A 26,592-nucleotide genomic window follows, 5' to 3' on the forward strand; every position below is an offset into this window, starting at 1 on the left:
CTGTAGAACACAAGGCATTGTCACCAGCTAACAGAGGACAACAGAGCAAACCTGGGATATGCTGAAATCAGTATGAAAGCTCTAAACTTGTAATGAGGAAACTCAAGTCCTTTTAATTACACTCTGTGTTTGGGCACAACTCTGAAGAGCAAGTGGAAGCACTGGCCTGGATAGAAAAGGAACCCAGGACTCAAGCTTGGATATACTACCTGCCTTTTATCTCATACATTGTTTATGGGAATTTTCCTTAAGCCCTCCATGATACACTAAAAAAGCTCCATGTGGACCCGCTCCTCTAAAGAAAGGCTCTGTACTTTCAGATGGGAGGATTGTCTCAGCAAAACCATCAATGCTCTAGACAAATTGTGGTTATGAAAATATCTGTTTATACACACGGTAGAGTCAACTGCACTCCCCTCTAAACACAGTGCTTTGAAGTCTCTTCGTTCCCCAAAAGATAAGAGATTAACAGAAGCACCTGCTCTCAAAGATGAAATTTCTATTTGATCGGTGACAATAAACTGGCCCACGAGAACAGTCATAAAGCAGACTCTTACCGCCCCACCAACTCCCAATACACCTGTGTATTTCCAACTCAATCACTCCTGAAATGAGTTATAAAAACTAGAACCCTTTTTTATGGTAACTAAGAAAGGCGATGTTAATTTTTCCAGATTTCTGAGATCATGGCTACTGCCATCCAAATATCCTTACATCAAACAGAAGCAAAGAGTGCATTTCCTTCATTTCGAGGATCTATAACAACTGAAAACAACGTTAAAACTGGACCACAAGAAGCAGAAGTGTGAGCAGAACATGACAAACTTTTTTTCCATCAGGACCCAACATGGTTAAGAATGCCGAAAACTGAAAGGTTGTGGGTTTTGGGGTGGGTTTTTGGTTGGGTTTTTTTTGGTTTTTTGGGGGGTTGGTTGGTTGTTTTTTGCGGGGGGAGGCTTGGTGAATTTTTAAATTATAGCTACTGGATTGACTTGTATTTTTAATTTAACGATACAATGTTTTTTGTTTTTCAGTGTGCACATCTTGCATTTCTGTAAGACTCACTACCACATAGAGCGCAAATAAAGTCTTCCCAAAACCAACATGATAGCTGTAGATCACTTCAACTGAGTTATTTGATGTTTTAAAATGAGACACTCCTAAATAAATTCTCTTGTAACAAAAAAGTGCAAACATAACACAAAACAATCCCTGACATGGTAATTTTTACATAAACAAAATAATTTAAATCAGTTTATCTTAATTTTTATAAGTAGAAAATAGGCAAGGGGGTGGGGTGAAAAAAATTGTGAAGGAACAACTGTAACCTCCTTGTTTATTCTGGGGAAAGAACATGATAATTCCTCATACTTTCATCCACATAAAAACAACCAAGCAAGCCATAAATCAAAGTCAGAAGGTTATCTAAAATAAAAACATTTAGGAACTGTTTATTAAATCACTTAGTTACTTTTCTATTTCTTAATGATGATGAATGTCCTGCTTCATACATTACCATGAACTTCAACTGGGTACTATCTAACGATTTTCACTACTAAATTGGGATTACAGTATAAATGTTAAATTGAAACTTTACCATATTCCTGAACCCACATAACAAAACAGACTGCAAGTATTCTTGTATCTAAATTACAAGGATGCTGCCAGATCCACTCTACTACTCTACTGCAAGTGACGGCTGAAAACCACAGAAGGTAACTAACATACAAAGTAATTAACAATCCAAATTATAATTATGATATTTTTACACAGAAAAAAATAGTTGAGTATTTTCTAGTGATGCATGTATTTTAATTTAAATATAGTCAATTTTACGCTTCTGATTAATAGACACTGTCTTTGTCAGGACTATTCACTCTTTAGTCATATCAGTTGCAAGGGGAAAATTGCAAGCGATCCAGTAGGTGCAGACATGGCATCCATTACAATTAAGCAGCCAGTGTATGTAAACCTCACAACTTGTTTTCATATCACAATGACAGCATGCGGTAATGAACTTTCTGTTCAGAATTGTAAGACCCAGAAAGGGAAAGAAATATATATGCCCAAATACTAATTACTCAGATGCTTAATACTCAACCTCTGCAAAAATCTGGAGATCAGCCAAAAAGCGTCACAAATGGTTTGACTTTGTACCAGAAGACTATTTATCAGCATTCTTAATTTCTATCTGCGCAGACTGCTTCGTACTTAGCAATGAAATAGCTAAGTATAACAGCAGTGCTAATTAGATCATACCTAAGCATTTGAGAATTTTTTTTTATAACCTAGAAGTCTTTATTAAATTCAGCTAAGAAACGTCAACCACATCTGCTACAGCCGTCGCAGAACTGAAGGTGGTCATGTTCACAAGGCATGATGCAGAACGTCAACACGTTAGCGGCTGCACACATCACATCTGAAATGTGATTCTTCCACAGTGCAGACGAGTAACTTGTCAGTATAGACCTGCTTCTGCCTAAACTAATATCCAATGGCTTATCTATACAACGAGGAAGTAGTTACTTGTCCTGGAATGAGGATACAAGGTCTTGACCAACTGTAGCGTTTAGGGAAACAAAGCGTTAGTGGCAGTAGGTGGAAGGACGGATGCTGAGTTCCTCTGTATGGCATCTGCATGTGAGGGTACAGTTACAACACCGGACACTTCATCCTCTGTCTCTCTCCCCTTTCCCTCCTCAAACCTCATTCTAAAACTTTTACATCATTTTCATGCAGAAATATATCCCGTTTTGACAAGCTCATTGTTCTTACTTATGAAGAAGCAGGCATTTCTCATTGAGATGCTGAAATGACTTAAAAAAATGAACCAACTAAGAAAAAAGTTTTAGCTTAAATACCGAGAACAAAAGCAGCACAAAAGCAAGCTCTCTCCTTCTTCTCATATTGGGTATTGCTGTTCTACACTACCAAAAATCAACAGAAACATCAGGGACAAAAATTCATCCTACCTAAATAAATCGAAAACCAGCAACCTCACAGGGAAAAGAGTTTTACCTCAAACATACACATGTAAAGCTAATATCAAAAAAGTCATCTGTAGTTACATAAATAAAATAATGCAAAAACTGTAACTAAAATACCACCTATTCAAATACACATATTTGAAGGTTGTTCATTCCACTTGGCAACAGAAGTAATTACCAGTGAAAATTCAGAAGTTCAGTCAATATAGCAAAGACAAATGGAACACATTTCAGAAATTATAGTAAATTATTCTAGCTTGGTTTTCATTTTACAAGCTCAGTAATGATAAGGTTGTTACAAAATCCAAAATAAAAATTGAGAACAAACTGTGAATCTATTTAAATCAAATTACAACTATCTTTTAGTTTTCTAGGATAATTTTTAAGACTTCATTATAGCAGTTGATGTTATATACCCCAAAATAAATAAATAAAGCCTTTAGTATAATTGAAGTTTCACTTAAGTAAACTCGTTAAAGAAAAAATAATGATTTAAAACTCATACATTTACTTTCTTTGAACTTTAATGAGCAGAACAGATAGAATTCATGATGTTAAAATTGTTCAGGCACAATAAAAGCTAAAAATATGCCCTTGCTGAATGGTGAAATGAGATTTCCACAGACCACGTACGCCTTGTTTCCCACAATCGAACTGTCACAGCATGAAAACATTCTCCTGCGTGTGGAGGTTTTGATACACATTTCCCTGGTGAAAGTGTGCAAAAGGATCTGAAAGAGTTATTGACAATTCATACAGTATCCCATATTTCATTAGACAGTACAAGCAGAGAACATATCTTAACTCTGAAGGGAGATGAAGCAACAATGTTTTAAATGACTATTGACTCCACTAAATTTCCTGATAATGTCAGAAGACTGTAGTCTGTCAGGTGCATAAGAGACTCAAGATGATACAGGAATCCAATTATGCGAAGTCTATTTAGTTGTCCTGTTTGCTAAGCCAAAGGTTAACGAGAACTGCACCGAAAAAACCTCCTGTGGTATTACAAAGTATTTCTTATGCTGCATAACATGTAAATGAAAAAGTATTTTAATCAAGTCTTTCTTTAACTCTTTAATTGCAACAGAACACTATACGATACAGCAAGTGAAAAACTCATGACGGAAAAAGTGTTTTTAAAAATTTGCCGCTGAACTAAAGACATCACCGCTAATTGCTAAAGCAATTATTACTGAATATTTCTGATTCGCAAAGGAAAAAGTGTTCAGACTACAGAACCACAGATAGTCATTGCTAACATTAAATCTTTATAAATAGTAAGCTATGGCCTCTAATTTTAGACAGAAATTAATTATATTTTTGTTGGTAACACATTCAAATCTGTTTACACAGCTGACAAGTCTCAGCTGCACCAGACTCGAGCCGTGAGCTTTGAGGACTCTCCTCCTTTGGAGCAGATGACTCAACATTCACCGTTTTCATTAAAGATGAAAAGGGGAAAAAATTCACCTGCAACAATGTCACTTGTAAAAACAGACTTAAAACAGATTTATGAGTTTTACATATGTGAGGTATCCTATTCAAAAGAAAGAGGCGGGGGGTGGGGGGGGAACCTACGGGAAAACCTAACAGCTGTGGGAAAACGGATTAGAAGTGTTGAGTTTCCAATTCTTTTTTGGGCTAATGTAAACTAATAAAATGTTAAAATGGATCCACATTTCAAAGACTGTAATTACCGCATGACACCATGCTGTTATTTCAGATCTTACATCTATCGTCTCAGATATGCTCTTGAATACATGGACATAGATTTACTCACCTCTCTCAAACTTAACTACTGTTTCCGCAAACACTACCACAGACATATTTTACAAGTATATTAGAAATCCAGACAGTCTTTGTTGGTTTTTTTCTTTGGTTTGGTTTTTTTTTTTTTTGATTGGCATAAATCCTTTACCCAGAACAAAAAACCAGCAGTCTTATCAGACAAACAGCAATTCTCCCTTTACAAGAAAACAGTAGAAATGGACAGGGAAGTCATGCATTGAAGATAATGCTAATATGTAGAGAAAGCAAACGCCAGTTCCATTTTCCCTTTGCAGAATACTCAAGTTCAACCCCTAGTTTAAATGAATTTTATAAAAATAGAAATATTTAATTTTTCTACATTTTTCTCAGATCACACACTCTACATACAACATAGCTACATAATTATGTCAGCTTGTTTGGGGTTTTTTTGTTTTGGGTTTTTGGGGGGGTTCTTTGTTTTTGGTTTGTTTTTTTTGTTTTTTTTTTTTTGTTTTTTTTAAAGAAAGGCAGACCTTACTAGCTGACATTGGGAACATAACACAAGAAGAAAATTATGTGAGCAAAACTGAAAGACTTGCTGTAAAACACACTGTAGGGACAACCATACAAGGAATCAAGTCTAATATTTAAGGGAATTCTGCAGTCCCACGATTTCATGATTTGTAAGAAATTCACACACAGATGATTCTGTTACCAAGGGTATGTATTGATTTCAGGTAAGATTTCCTTCCATTTCTAAATAATGGTAATTCTAAAACCTGCAAAATACATTTGAAAATGGAATAGATGTTGTACTGTATACATATTATTTACTATTTCAAAATGTAATCTTGCAACGTCCATACATTCTTACTGGCCCAGCAAGAACCAAGGCAGATCCTCTAAAAGCAAGTGAAGCTCTCCACTGATTTCAATAGCAAAACCTCCTGCTTAAAGCCAGACACGGGCTTAAGAATACCAGTGATCTGACGGACACAACTGAGGAAAATGTCTAGATAAGCACTCAGAACACGTGTGAAAAAGGGGGCTCTTTCCTGACGTTCAATCACTACAACAGACCTCCTCAGCTTCCAAAATGTTGCACAGCTTTGCTCCTCCTAGTCTAAAACATAAGCTGAATTTGACACACACGAATATAGAAATGTGCTCAGCAAGCCAACACTTCAGTATTTGCATCTTTCAAGATAGGGCTCTAAGTTATGTGTTATGATTATGAATTATTATGCTGTGCTAAGTTACTGCATATGGGACAATAAAAGCTATTTGGTGATGATTCTAAACAAAAAATCCAAGTAAAATCAGCTATTTGTAGGAAGAAATTAAATGAGAACCAAAGCTACTTACCGAGTCGTCTGTGGCAGAAGGCGGCCAGCCTTCCCACAACTGGTGACGGACAGGGATACTAGTTAGGTCATACACATTCCGCTTTACCTGGTAAAAAAATTTTTAAAAATTAAAAATCAGAACTTGTACTAACAAAAGCTTATGAGAAAATTCCCTTATTTTCATCATAATCCACAGCTTATTATTTTCTTTTTTTCCAATTATTGTAAGCCAGGTTCCTCCAACACTCAAAGATCTAGATCTGTTCCAGAGGTTTACATACAGTACTGCCGAATTTCAGTGCTCCCAAAAGCAATTGAACAAACTACATTAAAGAAAAAAAAAATAACCTATATAATATATCATTCATAATGGTTCATTACTACTGAAGTATCACAAATGTGTAAAGCAATTAAGAATATAAGTTTTCACAGTAAAAAGTATTACAAAGTAATGAACAAACTGAGGGGATGAAGAAGGTAATAAAAATTCTGTTACAAGTTTTGCTAGTTAATGTATTCTGTTTCATGGGAAAATTTTAGGTTCATGCTACATCTAATGTAATAAGAAATACAACTTGTTTTGCAGAAGTTTATCAAATGGGATCCATAAATAAAAGTGTGTATATTAAACATGAAAATAGGAATTAATAAGCACATTTCCAATGAAGACAACACAGTTCAAACATTCATTAACAATATGCAAATAAAGTAATTTTTACACCAACTCTTTTCTCATGCTATTAAAATACAAGTCACTACCATTAATCATCTCACATTATGGTTGTCAGGAGGAAGGGAGGGGGAAAAGTAGAAAGAGTTGAAAGTTTCAAATACAGGAAGAATGCTGCAAAATACAAGAGTTAACAAAACTCTTTCCACAAAAACATTGACACAAATAAAAGAACTGACATGTTTTATCTAAGTTTTGTGATAAGCAATTATTTAAACCACAAAAAGATGTATTTTTGTACTTAGGATAGAGAGTGGTATCACAAAATCTGAATAATATCTTATACCTGGATGTAAATATTGCACAGGCAACAATCAGACGTAGAAGTTGCCCAGCTGGAGAGAACTGTGAACAATTAAAGGCTTACGGCAAGCAATGCAATATCTTCACACGGCTATTTTAGTTTCCAAGTACAGATCTCAACAACCTATATTACACCCAGGAAAAAAAAAAACCAAACCAAAACAGTCTCAAATAGATAAAAGTAAGGTTTGATACATTTTACTAATATTCTACGTGACCATTCGCTAGGCAGAATATCTGAGGAAGTCAGAAGTTCTGTGTCCTGTTCCCAGCTCTAAGAGGGCTGTAGAGTTTAACGCTAAGACACAGTAGTCAAGTGCTTGACTCATTAAACCAAAAAAATATTAGGGCAGATGAGTAAGATTTTACTTAAGCAAATGCTAAGACTACTCCAAAACCGATCTTCTAATGCCTTCTTTAGCTTTTCATTTGTTCACCTGTCAACTGGAAAGAACCAACAATTCATTGTATTCTAACTTCTGCTGGGAGCGTTGCTAATAATTCTGTGAACTGAAAAAAAATTACATATAGCTATCAGCAGAAAAGGTCTTTGAGCTAGCACCTTGCTTGCAGTCTAGCACACTTACCTCAAGTTAACAACTTTCTCTGAACAGAAAAATGGTTAACAAAAAAAAAGTAAAAAAATAAAGTAAATATTCTGCACAGGTGAGTGGAAAACTGGCTTCAATTTGTTATACAACAGCAAGGTACATTACTTACAACTCTTGAGTCTACATCTCACTGAAGGATGAAAGTCAGACCGTTTTGGTGCCCTACCTGGACATTCCAGTATCATAAATGCATCTGGGTTGGATTTTCAGCTCAGCTTTACATTCATTGTATGTTTTAGAATCACTGAGATCTCTCTCCTTTTTTTGTTCAACTGGGAAGTTACACGTATACCCGATAACCTCTATGTTAATATTGGTTTTGTTCAGGAGCTTTTGCAGGGAGATCGTTCTGGTAACTACCTTTCAACTAGAAGATTTTACAATTTTAGAGTTTTTACAATTTTAATTTAAAAACTAAACCAAGAACATTTATTTTAGACACAGAATACCGAAGTATTTATTAGGAATTAAGGTGCACGTCATATTAGTGCTTCCTCATATTTAAAGCATGTCATCATTCTTTAAAAAATACCTGAACTATTAAAAACTTCTTTAAATACATTTCAAATACACACATATATGGTCTATTCTATTTATACATACACGCACCTGTGAAAACAGAATTATGGAAGCCCGAACTCTATAGAACTTGGTACATGATCTCATTCCTCCTGTTCAAAACAAACAGCCTTTCTTCCCTGCTTGTTAAGCAGCAGGTAGCCTGCTGTGCAGTATTCCTTTCGCAGGAGTATCAAGGTAAAGAGATGTCATTACTCTGTACTGACCCCACAACAGCCCATCAAAATGTAACAATACTGATCTGTGATCACAAGAACAGGGGTTTTTTGCTATTTTAGTTTTCTTGCATTAAATACTGAGATAAACTGTCCCTGGGAGATAACTATTCCCCAATTACACATCAAAGTAGTCTCATTAATATTATTCTTACAATGTAAAACTCCTGAATGGGCTATTTTCAAATAACGAGTGAAACTTATTTACAGAAACGTGGGATCAATACAACTACATAAGATTGTTTTCAGAAAGCCTCCAGAAGTAAAAATAAAGAACTCAGAAGTCACATTCCTCAAATTCTCTTTTAATTCCAAAGTACAACAGAAAGGCATTATGAAAAAAACAGTATTTCCCTTCTTTCATTAACTCATCTGTAACTGCACTGAATTCAATAACATTCCTCTGCTATTCTAAGCTTGAAAGGCATGCTCGGGGTAAAGTGTTATGTTGGTATAAAGCACAATGCCAGACTGATGTGCTGGACAAAAGTGATCAAAGTTGAAGTAATTTTAGCCAACGCACAAGTATTCTGCTGCATTATTCTACCAGAATGACATCTGTTGAGCAACTCGTCGCAGAATAAACTAGTTGTTACAGACAGGCCTGGTCGGGTAGGGGACCACGTAAGACTTATTAGAGTAATGTTTGATTAAACAAACTGCTTGAGTTATGATCTTAACGGGATTTGAAATTCATGCCAAAGTAGTCCTCTTCCAAACAGCAAGCCACAATCAATTATTTAAGATAAAATAAGCTTGCTTTTAAATAACTATTTAACTTTAGGTTTGTTTGATAATTAAAATAGTACTAAGAAAGCAGACTGCAAAAGTTTTGGAGACTAGGAATATCCCATCAAATATAGAAACCCCCTTTTTCTTCATTGAGTGACTTAATTTCAGTTTAAAGTTAAAAATTCGGTAAGGAGGGAAAAGTTCTAAAGATTTGTATAAAGCAGAACCACAACCTTTTTCTTCACTAGGCCACTGAAATAAAAATCTTCCGCCGTATTCATGCAACTGAAAAAAGTTAGCACAGTAAATGGATGAAGTCTGTTTTAAGGCTTTTATTTATAAATTCACATGCTATTGACAGGAGGACTGAAATCTTTCTAACTGTGTGTAAAGCAAACTCTAGCTTCTAGTGCCATCCACCGAGCTACATTTATTGGCAAACTTTTTGGTCCCCCACCTTTGATCAGTTTGAAATACTAATTGGTGGCATTGTCTTTCTGCAGCCCAGAATTTCCTTTCAGAACGTTCAGATGCCATCGGGACTGGCACATTACTATGGCAGCCACCCTTCAGATTATAATCTCCAGAATATACGAGATCATTCAAAAACAAATTAAAGGCACGTCTATTTGGTTCCACAACTCAGCTGTGAACAGTATCAATACAACCATTTAAACTAAAAGAAACCCCCCATATATTTCAGGTGCAACTTAACTTGGAAAATTATATATAGCTCCTGCAGAATGCCCTGCCTTGCAGCTATACACTGATGCTGGAGAAGCACATGATGTTTTACCTTCAGCTCATTTTCACTGGTGTTAGAAGGGCATTAAAATATTAAACAACTTTTAATATTTTAGGAAAACCCCCACGTCAAAGTAGCCAAAACACTGAGAAAACTTCCCAGATATAGGCAGTCTTACGTTATTATCTTTTGCTGTTTTTTTAAGCAGATGAGTATGTTGCTTTAATAGGAAGGTTAAACGCAAAAGATACACTTTTTTGTAGATATGAAGTTAATCCAACATTCAAAGCCCTTCCACATCCGTATCAGTATGGATAAAATGAAGTAAAATACACCACAGGGCAAGAAGCCTGTAGCAGGTACTGTGATGATGACGACCCTCTGGTGGTTTCGCTTGCCAGGAATAAGTAGCTATTTTCTTATTTATGAATTAGAAAAATCTGAAATCTACTATAAAAAAAATAAAATCAACCTAACACCTACCAAATTGTTAAAAAATTAAATATTATGCTGAATCACAAAAGAACTGTCATGCCCGAATCTGTATCTTTGCATCACAACAAATCACAACAAAGTTTAACAGTAGTTTCCCTCAGGCTGTTTTCCACTTACGCAGGTACAAAGTTAATTGAAATAATGTGGATAATGAACTTTTGTTAGTCTTATTATTAAATATAATTTATGCAAAGCTGTAAATTGGCTGAGATGCTAAAGACTGTTCCAGGCACATAGGCAGCATGAAAGACAGTGCAAAAATGAGCGCATGAAAGGCAGACAAAAGGAGCAATAAAGTCAGAGGACTGTGAGGAATGTGGAATGTGAGTTGGGGGGCGCAGGGAAATGAGATCAGATGCAGACAGAGCAAGGTTGCATGGGGCACTGATAGTAAAGCCAGAATCTTGACTTTGACATTGTAACAGAAGCAGCCAAGACAAGTAAGCACAATTTTCAGAGCACAAGCAATGATACGGATGGGGCAATGCCAGAAAGAAACGCAAAGTAAGCAAAAACATTTTGGTGAAGAAGGATGGAAAGAAAGGAGGCAAAACCAGCTGAAGCGATAGTCTTCAGGATTACAGAGGAAATTTACCTTTAACACCTCTGCTAGGCAAAACTCCACCGACAGACAGCAAAGAGCATGGGGAATCTGGCGGTAACGCATGGGAAGCGGGGACAGAATCTACCAAGTTTCTAAGCATAGAGAAGTGTTGGCGTATGCCGCTTTCCTGCCATTAAACACACTTTATGTACAGAAAAGCCACTAATGCGTCCAACTTTCACTTTAGAGTTTATAGGACAGCGTTTGAACCAAAATAAACCCAGTTTAAACTACTGTTTAAAATGGGTTGTCTTGTACGGCAGTACTCAGTAAATATTGTGTCAACATCTTTGTTAGAAAACTGGTTGAACTGATTATAAAACCACTGAAATTAACTTAGGTCTGGAAAATAATGTGTGATTTTTGTGACATTTTGCTGTTAAGAGTTCAAACAAAGAAGATTAAGTCACGTTAAACCCTAAGCAAAGCCCGGCATATACATTTTTTGATGTTTCCAATTGTTTAAATTCCATACCTGGAAAAGAGATTGAGGTCCATGAATTCTGAAATCATTGGAACGGTGGAGTAAGAACTTCATATATAGGGATTAAATGAATACTTTAAAATAAGTAATCCATACTATTTACAATTTCATTGATGAGGTGAGGAGAAACAGGTAGCAACTAAGCAATATTAAGTGACTGAATTAGTAAATGCAAAATGAATGTATTATTTTGCTGTTATGTATTTTAAAATGCGGCAGGGAAGAAAATATTCAGGAGAAAGAATCCATAAACAGACAACAAACAGAAGAGAGAGATGATTCACCATATTATTTTAGTAAAACCCATCTCATTTAGGAAAACAAGATACTAGATATGAGGACGCTCCCAAGTACCACTTCCAGAAAGGCAGATGGATTCCTTACTCCCAGCTAAGCACTTACAGCCTCGTTCCTCCAGATTCACATCCATCACAGTGAGGCATCAAACAAAATCCAAAACAAAAATGTTAACTCCATTTTACTGATGCAAATTCTTGAGGACTACAGATAGCCCTCATTACTTATGTGAAATACTATTGGCAAACTTTAAACGTCCTAAATTGAAAAAATAAACTGATTTTTCTTTCAAAGCTAGTTGGCTACTTCTGTCTTCTTGTTCTACAGTTGAGAGAAAGAAACTTCAGGAAGATTATGTACTCACTTTATATTCACATTGAATTATATTTCTGAGCCCTAACACTTATTCAAATAAATTTAGAAGTTTTTCTCAAGTAGAAGCTGCTATCATAAGCACACCTACTTTAGGTATCACCAGATGACTTTGACCTAATAGTACATTTAAATTTAATGAAATTTTCTGAATACTTGAAAAGAAGCATTCTGCAGTTTCCTTTCAGCAACAGAAAGAACAACATTGTGAATAAATTACTGTCGTAGATTTCACAATTATTAATACTTCATTATCCTCCATCTCATTCTTGAACCAACTCATCTTGGATGCCATTTGACCTTTTTTTATTGGGTCTCTGCTAAGTTAGTATCTTAACACCATGACTTGCAATAAAATGATCCACTGTGTCATACTAGTGTATTTTTGTGGTTAAAACCTGTAAATTTTGAAACAGAAAATCGGAGCAAGGATTCATTTAAACTTTGCTGAATCTTCTGACATGTGAACTTCTGATTGCCTCATGCAATACATATACACATACATCTATAATATAATCTAAAAAGAGGAATGTTCTGAGTACATCGGATGTGCCCTCAAAGATTTAGCAAGATATTTTCCCAACCTCAGCTGTCTGCCCAGCCTGGTTTGAGGCTTGAGAATCAATCTGAGCTCTCTTCGAGCTACCAAATACTACTTTTTGCCACTGCTTTGGATCTGGTCTTTTCCTGGGCTGCAACAAGTGGCAAATGTGAAGTATATTCACTATATTATTCACTATATTCAAATTATATACAACTGTTTCACTGTCTTTAAAATATTGTTTTGTTTCTCAGTGCCTCAGTTTCTGCCAGCATACATGCACATTTTAGTTCCGTGGAATAAAGAAACCTCTTTGCTGATCTCCATATTTAAATACCTGAAGTCAGCTATCCTTCTAGAACAGTGTTATTGCTAAATGCAAGTTACAACCTTCTGAACTTGATGCAGAAGCTACTGATCGCTGCTATATGGCCCGCACTGCGCAAAGGTTCAGCCTACATTATTATTATTATTATTATTCATTGCTTGTAGTGCCTAGGAGACCTAATTGTGATAATCCCCTCTGAACTCAAAACCGCATGACCCTTTGAATTTTTTAATAGAAGGTTAAAAGAAGAAACAAATTCCTATAGAAGAAGGGAAAACACATTCTTAAGAAATTGAGGCAAGAGACACGAGTATTTAAAAAAAAAAAAAAAACAGAAAAAAATCATTTTAGCAGCACACGAGCATGAGTTTGAAAGGGTATGAAAGAATTGGAGTGCGAGCTAGCTGTGACGTTAGAGATTGAAAGGAAGATGTGATTAGGGTTAGAAGAGATCAAACAACAAAGACTTACTGCCAAAACAATTTTACAAATTTATTTGAAAATGCCTTAAAGACTTCTGCTAACAAAACAAAACTGATGATAATACTTTTCTTCGTTTGTCCTACATACAGTGCACTGACACAGAAAAGATACATTCTGAAGTCCTAGTTTATTTTTCCGTTCAGTAGGAATGGTCACTGGAGAAAATATACTTATTAGTAAGCAAAATGAAGCACTGCTCGCTCAATGGAAACTTTTAGCTGACCTCTATGCACATTATGGAAGACAACAGGCAACGGCTATTAAGCCATCTATTACCAGGTCACTATCAAGAGGCAGCTACTCTTTTGACAAAGCACCCAATTGCCAAAGAAAGGGTAAATACAGTTTCTAATGTTGTTGCCCCCGAGGGAGGATATTAATTTGCTATAAAAACCAGAAAAATTACCAAAACGAACTGTTAATGCTATCATCCCAATTCCACTGCTTTTATGTCCTAAAACATTGATAAATTGCCAAACATCAGGTATTTTATTTCCATTAAAAATCAACATTTTAAGACCCCTTTAAAAATAGTGGAGAAACTCTGGAGGTCCATACTCATGCAAGATCCTGCATCTGGCAGGAAAAGTTAGACCTTAGTTTTACCATAGAAAAATGTTAGTTTTAGTTACCACCTTGCAGCAGATTTCAGAGTGCTTCACAAAGCATGGTAGGAAAATTATGTGAAATCAAGAGGGTTATTGTGGACTCTGCTGCAGTAGTACACAAAGCTGTGTCAGAGCTAAAAGTTACACAGCTATAATAAAGAATACGCAGGCTGAATTAGGATATCTCTAGGAAGAGGCCAGGAAAGATTAGAGAGACACCGCAAATTAGAAAAGCATAATTGTTAAGATCAGTCTGATGATCTTTGGAGCTAAAAAAAGGCATATGAAAACAATTAGTTGAAACAGCTGGTCAACTAAATGCATCAGAAGACTGCACCAGGGTAACAGTTTGGATCTGGGCTAACCTGATGAAAGAGATGATGGGGAGTCAAGGGACAAGCAATTTCATATGGATTGCGTACTTAGCAGACTTAATAGATAATCCTAATAAATTATCTCAGTGATTAAATCAGTAACTTGGAGAAAAATATACCTTGACACTTACTGATCATAAAGTTAAGGACATGACTGAGAGCAGTAAATTCAATTCAAGCTATTTAAAATTGGTCTGAAAACACAATTTAAACTACTAAATACACTTTCTGTGCATCCCAGCATCTCTCAGACCTACCAGAGCCAGGACCAAAAGCTACTGCCACTACTGGGTACTGGTAAAACAGGAACAAAAGTTAAAAAGTAAGAAAAAATCTGCATGCCTGTTACACAGGCTTGATCCCAACTTGTCCGTATCACATGTGCCTACATTCAGAGTAGTGCATAAACAAGTGCAATTTTGCAGCTCCTGTCTTTCAATCTGTTCCTCTTCCTTTGTCGGGAATTAGCACGTGAACTCTTCAGCAAAAAGTCTGTATTATACTTTCCTGTATCTTGTATTGGTTGTGTTGTTTCCTTTATAAGGAACTAGTTATCTTAATGCATTATAGCATAGTGAATATTTTTGATATGGTCAGGTCCCTACTCGTAAGGGCCTTAAAGATTATTTCTCGGGTTTGAATTATTGCTTGAAGTGAAAGAGACAGTTGATGTGATTCTTACAGTGGGAAGTAGATCTGTTACACTTTCACAGCTGTCATGTTCTGAACAGAAGAAAAATTTAGGCAAATTTATTTGAAGGGAAACACCCTCATCTTCATTTCAAAAGAAGTTATTTTGCAACAGCCTAAGCATGATAAGTACATATATAGGTCATATCAATAAATGGTAAAATAGACGGTCATTTTAGGAACTAAGAAGTAGATGAATGGAAGTTAGATTTCCCATTCTTACTGCATTTAATGATAGTAAAGAGCAGCATTTGTATTCATACTAAAAAACCACCTTTCCCTCTTCCAAATTTCTTTTCACTTTGGTCCAATGAGAGACTAAATCCTACTGCCCCTCGCAGATCTCAGATTATGATACGAAGACATATACTCCTTAACACATTTAATTGATGGACAGTATCTTCCTCCATTCCTACCCAAACATGTTTCAGAATAAAACCTGATTGTTTCAAAGTCCCAGAAAATGCATAAACCACATGTGCTTCAAACCTAATCCTTAATATAAGTGATAAACCTACCAAATTTTAGTTTAAGAAATGGATTATCACATCAGTATTCTGTCATGTGTTTTTTTACTTGTCTCATTTCTAGATGACAGCAAGCCTGCTGCTGAGAAAAGAGAGATGGGGAGGATCTCTCTGCAGCCCTTTTACTCTAAATGCCAGCCAACAAGACACATCTGAAAAGGAAGATGAGCCACACAGCTGAAAATACTAATTTCATCGCTACTGTATGTACTGTTGCAACAACAGCTATTAGTGTGACTTGCACTGCATTTTCCAGTGTCGCTTGCAATCCCATTTGTAACCCAAAGGAAAAATTACATGCAAAGTGCCTTTTCTCTATAGACTTGCTGGTATCTTCACCACACAAAAGAGAATATGGATTACCCAGAAACCCATCAATAACTCAACAGTTGACTTCCTTGGTTCACCTAAGCTGTTGGTATCAAATAGTTGGCACACTCTTACATGCGAGAACTCAGTATGAACTCAACACTAAAGTAAACTGCAATATCTTTCTCAGTCACTGCAAGTATGAATTTAATAAATATTTTTTTATATATATATAAAAATAAAGTATTTTATGTGGTTGAGTTTTAATAGATATTCTACTAATGTTATTTTAAATTCACGTTAAAATAAGCCATAAAGCAAGGTTTACTGAGTTGTTAGTCAACTTTCTACTAACAAATACATTTCTTGGTACTTTGGTACTTCCTCCATTTCATTTTCGTGTCTATCAACTCACCACTTCTTTTGGGGTTTTTCTTTACATTAACAGCATTCAGAAAGAACGTGAAATTCATTTATGCTTTAACTAAGGAATGGCTGTTAGTTTCAGATTGGAAAAGAAAATTATGCAGACGATCTGCACAATGTATTTTAAGAATGTCAACATACACACTTCAATTACAAATATAGTTACTAACATCGCTATATTCAAGTTATATGCATATAAGATACCCGATTATGCTATTAACAAGCATCTCTCCTATATACATATACATTTTTAAAAATAGAATTCGGTCTGTTTAACAATTCACTAACAAAGCTATTCCTTAGCTCATCCCTGCCATAACCTGCTCTATTCAGAAACATATGGGAAAAGACATTAAATAACCAGTGAAAACCATGGACTTCTGGTATTAGTGCTACACATTGCATACCCCTATTCATTATTCCACCTCCCTTGTTTAATCTATCATTAAGACTCAGTGACCCTACACTAAATTTAAAGCAGATCCTTCCTTCCTCCCATGCCTAAATTCACATACTTTTCTAGCTGGGGATGCCCTCGAGTATTAGCCACTCTACAGGGTTTCTCTAATCTCAGCTCTGAACTATGTTGTGCTATAGAAGCAAGAAATTGCTGGTTTACATCTTTAACTATGGAATCTTCCACCAAAACCCCCCTCATTTACTTAATAAGATAGAGAAAAATCTTTCATTTAGTACACATTTAACGTGTACAAATATGTATGTATTTCCCTCTACACCACATAGAGCAAGAATTATTAAGTAGACTGTTTTAAAGCACTGCTTCCCTCTACTTTTGTCCCAAACACAATTTCATTGGAAACAATTTTAAAGCTTTCTGAAGTTTGTCACATCTCCTAAGAGCTAGATCTTCATTTGGCTTCAAAGTTATTATGAAATAGGTTTCTAATAAACAAACAAAAAAAAAAATCAAGAAAATAAGATGATAAAAAAAACAGATATTAGATTTGCTTTTGTTTTTTAATGCAGGAACTAAAAATATATAAAAAATATGAAGACCTCTGCCTCTTTCATTTCTTTTTATTGACATGGATTGCACTTTAACAGCAGTGGCAGTACAGGTGAAAATATATTAAGAGTTTTCTGAATAAGGGACAAGAATCATTATCATTAACATGTGTACGTATGTGTCAACTATACCCCCGTCTTCCTCTTCCATGATAAGGTGAAAATTGATCTTCATCAGGATTTTAAAAAGTTAAAGACAGTAAGACTGTGAGTAAAGAGATGAAATTCTGTTGAGTTAACAAATGAATCGGGCACAGGTGCAATCTGAATATAATTTTTTATCTTTACCGAAAGAAGCCGTATAATTTTGTATTGGCTTTATGAATGGTACTATTTTTAGCATATTTAAATATGTTTAAACACATTTCCTCAAAAGAATAGTGTTGAAAAGACAAGCTGCAACCTGACCAAAAAAAAACCCTGGCTCTTATTTCTTTAGTTTATTTAAGTCTTTCCCCAAACAAGTCAGCTCTTGAACTAGTGGCAGGAGTACGAGTCGTACGTATTTGTAGACCACAAAAATGGAAGGGGAAAGCAAATTAGTAAGGTTCAAGTTGTCAAAAATCATGTTTTTCTACATACAGGCTATAAAGGTTAATTCCAACTCCTGTTTTCTATTAGAAGTTATCAGATAAGAGAAAAATATTAGGGATAGTTAAAAAACACAGTAAGCTGAGAGCAATACTGTAAAACCTGAATTCCGAGTTCTACGCAGATGCAGACACAGGAAGATTAACAAAAAGTGTTACCAGAAAATGAGAAAAAACAGTAAACGTGAACTCTATAAAACCTGTACATTGAACAATTTGGAGATAAAAATGAGCTGGAAGCCTCTCCAGTGAGGAAGTTTTCTTTTCAAGCAACAACCCTTTTATGAAGAAAAGAAGTCCTGTTTTGCTGAACCTAACCTTTTTATCAAAGGCATACTGGCACACTCCTGCCAAAAACTGCTTCACATGCTTGAACTGCATTTACGACAGAAAAGCTGACAAAAAAAAAGTCACAGAAGCTGTCTAGAAAAGAGAATTTTTCATAAGGGGGAAACCTTATGAAAAAGAGAGTTCAGAACTTCGTATTAAGTTTTTCAAGATGGGGGATGTGCCCGTTAATTCTCATTCCCTGCTAATTTCCAGGTTATTTAAATGAAACTGCTATTAGGGAGAACATTTTGACTGGGAAGATAACCAACAAACCTCTCAGGACCTGTGCAAGACAGCAACAAATGGTCGAAGTCTAAAAAATGCTAAGATCACTTATACTAACTGGTAAAGCGGGATTTTCAGGAAGTTGGGATAGCTTTGTATTTACAAAAATATACATGCTAAGGCTCCAGTTCTGCAGCTTGTACTTCAGGTGCTCTTCCTGAACTGGACTGTCTTCCAAAACTGGACTAATTAAATTAAAAATTTAAGTAGTCCACAATATCAAAATCACATTTCCCCTTAAAATTCCAAAATTTAAAAAAAAACCCACGTTATCTTGTACTAATTGGAGGAGTGCACAACTGAGACTCTCTCAATGCAATAAGAATTTATTCACTAGATCTTCAGTGGTGGCCGCCTTAGAGAATTGTCCAGCTCCAGCAACACAGAAACTACACACCGCTCAAGTCACAAAGTTGTTTCATGAAGGCAAGGGTCAATATTTCTTGAATATACAACTAAGTGCCATTTCATTAGTGTTTGACCAAGACACTACGGAAGTTACCTTTTCCGTGGATTCCAGTCTCTACAAAGCTTAACATTGGTATGCTACAGAACAACAACAGAAAATGCAATGACCACTTAGGAAAAAGAGCTAATTTGACACTGTTTCTGGCTATTTTCACTATTCTACTGTGTAAACTTGTCATCTCACTGAAACAGAAAGATTTGAATAAAGATTAACTTAATTATTTAAATATAGATATTATTTTATCAGTATTTTTCAGTCTTAGCTTGACATGAAAGTCTATAACTATTAAATCAGCAGCGAACACTGTTCCATTTAATGAAAAAAAATACTGAAGTTGCAGGTTATTAGAAACTCAGCTACTCATTTGCCCAAAAATACCTCCAATTACAATTAGCAAAGTCCCCATAAGAATTACTTTTTCTCTAAAATAAAACTAGAAACTATGTATTACAAAACAATACTCACAGATAACAAATATTAAGATCAGAAAAGATCTATTCAGCTCAAATTAACACATTTCTATAAATCAAAGCAAAATTTACCCTCTCTTTCATTCCCGTTACAGAATTATCACCTCAATAGCCAATAAAAAGAAAGATCTAATGAGGTATTTCAGTATCTCCCAAAGAAATATTTTCAGCTCTGTTTTTCTTTCAAGTGCTTGAAAGGAAAAGAGTAATGAATTGGTCCTGCAGTCTTTTTATATTATTGTGTTATAACAGGAGAGTTATACTGAGTCTTTATTTTTCACATACTTGAAAATATTTTTCTTATCTCGCTGTGACAATGGCAAAGGAAACCTCTGACCAGAAAGGACAGTTATTTAACGGCAACAGAGAAGTTCTGCTTTGAGCAGTAACCTTCCTTGCCTCTACTAATGGATCAAGAATGTATATAACAGGCAGGCTACAGAGATGTAAGGTCTGAATAGATTCATTAGCACTTTTTTTATTGTTTCTGAAACTAAAAGATCAGCCTTGAGTAACCACAACCTGGAAAGTTTTCAGGATATCCTCCAAAGGTCTCCCGGTCAGAAATATTCCAAATCATCTGGGTATATCATCTTTGGGCACTCAAACAGATGAACCAGAAAGGAACGGGCATTTCTGAAAGACTAAATGCATTCTAAGAGAGGAGTGAAGTCTCTGAACATCCTTGTCAATGGGTGACCATCGCTGTGGTACTGGGGTACGTTGCAAACACACTATCAACAGCTGCTGAAAAACATTCTATAAAGAGCTTGTGATCTTGCCTGGGCAAGTGAGCTGTCACTTACCTGTCAATCATCAGGAAAGGGACAGAAAGCCATGTACCCCGTCACACGGATGGCATGACTGCTGACAATAAATTTGGTGAACTTATTTTGTACCTTTGTGTCTCTAAGTGACACATGCATAAACAGCAGTCATGACACACTCACAGACAAAGATAGTTCTTGGGCAAGAAATGAGCTGCAACATACAGACAGGAACCTGGCAGTTTGGAAACACAGACTAACTGACCTCCTCGAGCAGAGAAACCTGCTCAGTAACATCAAAACTCTCCACGTGAATGTGAAAATAAAGGCACTCAGACCCTCTTTTTTAAAGATAATACTCTCATCTTGTATTCATTTTAGATATTTGGAATAGTTTCTGTAAAATCCTCTTCCCTTGAAATAAGAGGCCATTATTAAAGCCCAATGGATTAGAAGACCCAGAAAAGGCTTGCCTGCAGATGTCTTGTGAAAACGAATTCCTGAAAAGCAGCAGGAAGAGAGGTTGCAGGGATGGCAGAAAGCCAACAAAAAGCTAAGAGCTGCTGGTAATGGTGTCACAAAGACAGGCATTTTGAATTGTAATTCCAGACCAGAAGAAATGTGTGTAATCTATCACCAAAGCTGTGGAGAAAATGGATGGATTGGAGGAGAAATAGGTCGCTCCTTTCCAAAATCATCAAAACTGTTCTGAAAGTAGAGATTGAGAAACCATCTATGGAATATAGGTCCATCTGTGGTGGCTGTATCAGTGATGATACCCTGAGGACTCAATCTTTATCACGGTTTGCAAGGAAGCCATGGGAGCAGGAAGCCATTCAAGGGCGTCAGCAGTTCATTCTGCTGCGTATCTTTGACCTTGTTGCAGACTCTGAAAGCACAGGATCACTCTATACTTGAAGAAATAACCTCAGTTACTCACTGAAATTCAGAGGATCACTTGCCTTAGTGACAAAAAAGATCCTATTTGTAGACTTTGGTATACAGGTAATGTCAGAAAAACAAGAAGCTTCTGTTCATACACCCACCTCTCCAAGAGCAATATTCCAGATCTGATCCTTGGAAATAGGTCACTAAAAGATTAGAATCTGGGATGGAAATTTTGAGGATATGCTAATGTCACATTATCTTAAAAATACCTATCAGTGCACATCAGACATTAGCCTTGGGAAAGATGTACACTTAATGTGTAAGAAAGCCACAATATCATCCAAATGAACAAGCTGAACAGTAGAAACGACAACCTCACACTTCTGTTTTTCAGTATCCGTCTCTGAATCAGAAGATCTTAAGGCATGTTTACTGCACAGGGACAGGGAAAGCTAGAAAAGCACATTTCAGAATAAAAACTGTGTAGAAATACTTGCAAATTAAACGCCTCTTTATACTTTCATCAGAGCTTTCCTTTTAAAAAAGAATCAATAAAGCTTCACAAGAGTAAACTGTGTGTGGTTGTTCTTCCTGCATCAACATCAGTGCCAATTAAATTCTGAACCCTAAATCTTTATTGTTTCCTATTAGCTGCTAACCAGTATGAACACTGTGATTTTCTGAGATCCCAGGCTGAGACTTGCTGTAACAGCAGTTGGAAAAAAAATTCTTGTTTTTACTTGTCTGCTGAGTAAACTTGACATCGAAGCTTCATGGTGGAAAACAAATACATAATACCAAGATGTTAATTTTACAGAAACACTTAACTTATGTGACCACAATTAACACTTGGGGAGGGGAAAAAGAGCCATTGACAGGTCTGCCTGGCTCCTGCTTCTGCAGTGCCGCTCAGGCTCCCTTTCCGAGCCACGGCTCAGCTCCTGCAGAAGCCAGGCTGCCACTGACCCCAGGGGCCGCCTTCAAAGCAGCACATGGGGAGGGAAAGGGGAGCAGGATGACAGGGAGTTAAATACAGCTATGAAATGACATTGACTCCCAGCTAGGATCCAAAACAGAAGTCTAAGGGCAAACGGCTGCTGAGAACAGCTCATCCTCTCCTCTTCCCTCTCCCACCCTCACGCTCTGGGGACACCTCTATGAGGAGGGCAGCAGGACACGGCTCCCAGGACACTGACAGTTTTGCGGAAGCAACACCCTACCTGCACGAGCAGACGGGAAGGCAGAATTGGCCCTCAATTTACGATGCTACAAAGTCTTAACTTTTTATAAAATAACCAGAAAAACAAGCTATCTTAAGGTCCACTTTGCCAATACAGGTAATTTTATTTTGCATAAACACTGTTCCCCATCTCTGCTCCATTCCCTAAGATCACAGAACAACTGTTGCAACACTGCACTCCTCCAAACCACCACCAGCCTCGTGATACGGTAGAGTATTTTCACATTGATTCAATAACAGTGGCATTTATCACTAAGCTGGAGAAAAAAATTTAAGAAAAAATTAAATTACCCTATAAGTAATCATTTTAACCGTGGCAGAACATGGATAGCATATTTATAGACATTTAAAGTGTAAACAAGTTTTATTTATGACGGATATGAACACTAAACTTTCCAGTAATTTCTAATGTGATACTACATGTGAATTGCCAAGCAGTCAAAGAAGGGAGGACAAAGCTGACTTTTTTCCCTTATTCTAGCTGCATTACAGTAAGTTAGCCATGGTTCACAAAAGGGAGCATGGAAGAATGCAAGGAATTGAGAAAGAGCTTCAAAAAAGTCTTGGAAGAATTTTTTTTGTCTATGAAGCCAACCGAAGTCAAAAGACTCCTTTTGGCTGAACAAGAAAGTCATCACGGAAAGAAATCCAGGAGGGGACACTAAATACCCTGAAGAACATGCGACTTTTTTTTTTTTTAAACTCAATATTATTGTAATAATTTTTGGTTACATAGGTAAGCAAATAATAACATAGGTAATAATTTTTTGTTACATAAATAGAGACTGTAAAAGGTCCTCAAAATCAAAGTCCTTATTTATACATTTGAAGATGTGCCACTTCAGGGGGAAATTTTTAAGCTTATTATAACTAAGATGGTGGGAGCAATGAGAGAAGGGCATGCTGGCAAGATTTATTTCATGTTTCATATTGGACACTATAGTACTTGGTGTTACTTTATTACTTTACAACTGTTATTCGGCTGGTTTCAGTGAGGACTGTAGTTTCTGCTTGCTTGCATAGTGAAGACAGGACTACTGAGGGAAACCAAAGTTTTGCCCTCTACCAGATGCATGTGTAAGACTAAGTGTTTTGTAAATACAAGGGGTTTACTATGATTTATTTGTCATGTATTAACTAATACAGGTTGAAATTATTTTTTTTACCTCACCACTGACAAGCCTTACTTTGCTTTAACTTCATCTAATTCCTTCTCTGTTTATGTTAAAGGAGAACAAGCTGCCCTTAAGATAAATGAGAATGTTCACACAACAGTTCATCCTGGGTTAACTAAATCAGATTAGAAGTACGCCTTTATTTTAAAACTATGTAGTGTTTTTGCACAGAGCGGTTCTAAGCTGTAAAACATTATTAAAGCAGTGTCCAATTCTGTAAGATTTTCTCATCATTCTCATCACTACAACTCAGAAACATTCATAAAGGTGACACAGGAGTTTTTAAAACAGTCTGAGATTTTGAAGAACAAAGTGGCAATCTCAAAAAATGCCAACTAACTACTGACCAAACCCAACCTGTTTCAAGGATAGAAAAGCCTATCAAACCTTAATAACTAAGTAATAAATCCCTTTGAATCAATACATTTGGAACACTAATTCGAGATGATTAAAGAAGGAGATAACGTTAAGAATTAAAATGCAGAGCACATAGTATGTAAACATCAAACACAAAATATTATTAATTGTTATATACTTCTCATGTATTTGCACTACACACATATTTCAAATGCAAATATTAATTTGGAGAGAAATACCTACTGTATATGCACACACTGAAACAGTTTGCTCAGCCATACTGCATCAGTGGTTATTTGACAAGTTATAGCATCACAAGCTGTCCATTTACATATTCAGCTATTCTCTCCAGTTTTTCCCTGTGAAGATGTTAGTACAGATCTGTAAAACAGTTGTTTTATTAACAGCTCCTCCTCTGAATCACAAGGATACTCATAGTTATGCAAATTCCGTGTATAAAATATACACCAACAAAGAGACACCAAAAATGTAAACCCACTTCCTTTCTAAATCCTACAAAAGTGTAATTTTATTGATCTGCGGAAGTTAATACCAAGAATAACAATTTAGTTGATAGGAAAAAATCCACTTGATATTCATATAATAACCAGTGACAATTCAGTCTCTGAAACGCTAACATGCAGGCATCGTACTCAGTGATTCCCTCCACACAGGGACAGTTTTCAAGTGTAATTCAACGTACTTGGCACTCTGCATTGCAGAAAGTAAGTATAAAGAGCATAATGATTTAAAAGTTTCTGATTTACAGTATGTTTTTCTGCATTATAAAGAGAAAACAGTATTTAGAAAAGTTAAGTCAGATAAACCATCTTGATTTTTTTAAAAAAAGCAGCAATGAAGAAATTCTTTTTTCATTAAAAACTGTGAAAGAGTCAATAAACCACAAGATAAAGAGCAAAAATGAGAAAGCAGTGAAAAAGAAAACATGCCTGTGGACTGACACAAAATAAAAGAAACAGAAGAAAAACCAAATTATTAAAAAGAAGAGAAAAAGAGAAAAAGACATGGTTTACTAAACAAGCAAAATGACCTACAGAGGAGAAAATATGGGTGGGTGATTGTCAGATTTTGTAAGTCAAACCTGAATGATCTTAGAGCTGACCTATAAACTGACACAAGGCAAAAGACACAACATGAGAACTGAAATTGGATTTGCAGTGCTCTTCTGATACCGGTGTCGTGAGACGACAGATGCTTATTTCAGACTGCATGCTAAAAGTATCCTCTACTTCAAACAGTTTGTATTTATGTCTCAGAAGAAACATTGAATCTCCGAGTTTTATTGCTCCTCACTTCAAACTGATCTTAAGAAAAAAATGGAATGAAACACAACGCTAACGTACTTCTCTAAAGGAAAAACTACACCTTTTGGGGCATTCATAAGGGTTGTCTTACTGCTCATGTGGATTCTTTGCCTGGCTACTCTGCAGTGCATTGAAAACACACAGGAGGTACACTTTGCACTTGATCTTTCATTTATTCATTACCATTCAAGAAGAATTTGACCACCTCTGCGTACAGTATTACTAAAAAAAAAAAAAAAATGAGTGTTTGTGCTACAATGGAGAAGGTTTCCCAATGGTGTAACATTTGAAAATACAGGTTTGCACCAAAGGACTGATGCAGATCCAGTACATGTAGTGTGGAACTGCATTAGTGTTTCACTTCAAAAATGCACTCCTGATCTTAAGCCTCCCACTTGTCTGATTTACTGTAATTGAGCTTGTATGATGGAGTGGTCTCAGAGCATGCAAACCAAATACCATTAGGATCACACTAAAACAGAAGATGCATAATTTTTAAATTTCAACTACTAAGAAACATTCAATCCACAGGACCAGACTGGAAATGGTCACTAGTAAAACGCCAGAAACATAAATAGCATGGATGGTAGACCCTCAACACCAAGTGGTTTGCTATGCAGACGTCCTACTGCACTGCCCTGAGTGCTAACGTAAACATAGCTGTGAACTACAACTCACGGCTCTGTGGGAAGATTTAAGGAGGAGAGTAAAGACATCTCCATGGCAATTCAAGTTCCATCTCAGTCTACTACTCTTAGTTTATCAAAAAAGAAGCTTTCATCCCACCCAGACCTCACAGAATGCGGTAGAGAATTTCCATATTTTTCATTGGCCTCATGAGACCCAACCTTGAAATATTAATGTGGACCTGCCTGACTTGACAGTTTACCTTTTGTATCAGGGAGAGAAGTGTCACTTTACTGTTTTGTACTACAAAAAAGTATCCTCCTCCACTGTTCTGTTGCTGCTTTTTGTGAACATCAGAGCTTCTCCATTTTGTTTGTCTTAGTCCTGGGCTAGGTTGCCCTGTGGTCATAGTTCTCAGTTCTGCAGTCTAGTCTTTTCTCTGCCAGCCCAATGTCAATGCATAGAATAAAAAAAAGAGCCAAGACCTTTTAAACAGAGTGGGTGA

General features: G+C 36.1%; 1 protein-coding gene across 2 annotated transcripts in view; it reads right to left on the minus strand.

The window, feature by feature from the left end:
* The window catches only part of FAF1 (Fas associated factor 1), a 175,551-nt gene that overhangs the window by 80,711 nt on the left and 68,248 nt on the right, over nucleotides 1–26,592 (minus strand). For both annotated transcript variants that reach the window (XM_074598544.1, XM_074598545.1), the window contains one exon: nucleotides 6,105–6,191. In XM_074598544.1, coding sequence (XP_074454645.1) covers nucleotides 6,105–6,191 — 87 coding nt within the window. The remainder of the gene's footprint in view (nucleotides 1–6,104; nucleotides 6,192–26,592) is intronic.

The sequence above is a fragment of the Larus michahellis genome, chromosome 8 (genome assembly GCF_964199755.1).
Source record: "Larus michahellis chromosome 8, bLarMic1.1, whole genome shotgun sequence".
Classification (NCBI taxonomy): Eukaryota; Metazoa; Chordata; class Aves; order Charadriiformes; family Laridae; genus Larus; species Larus michahellis.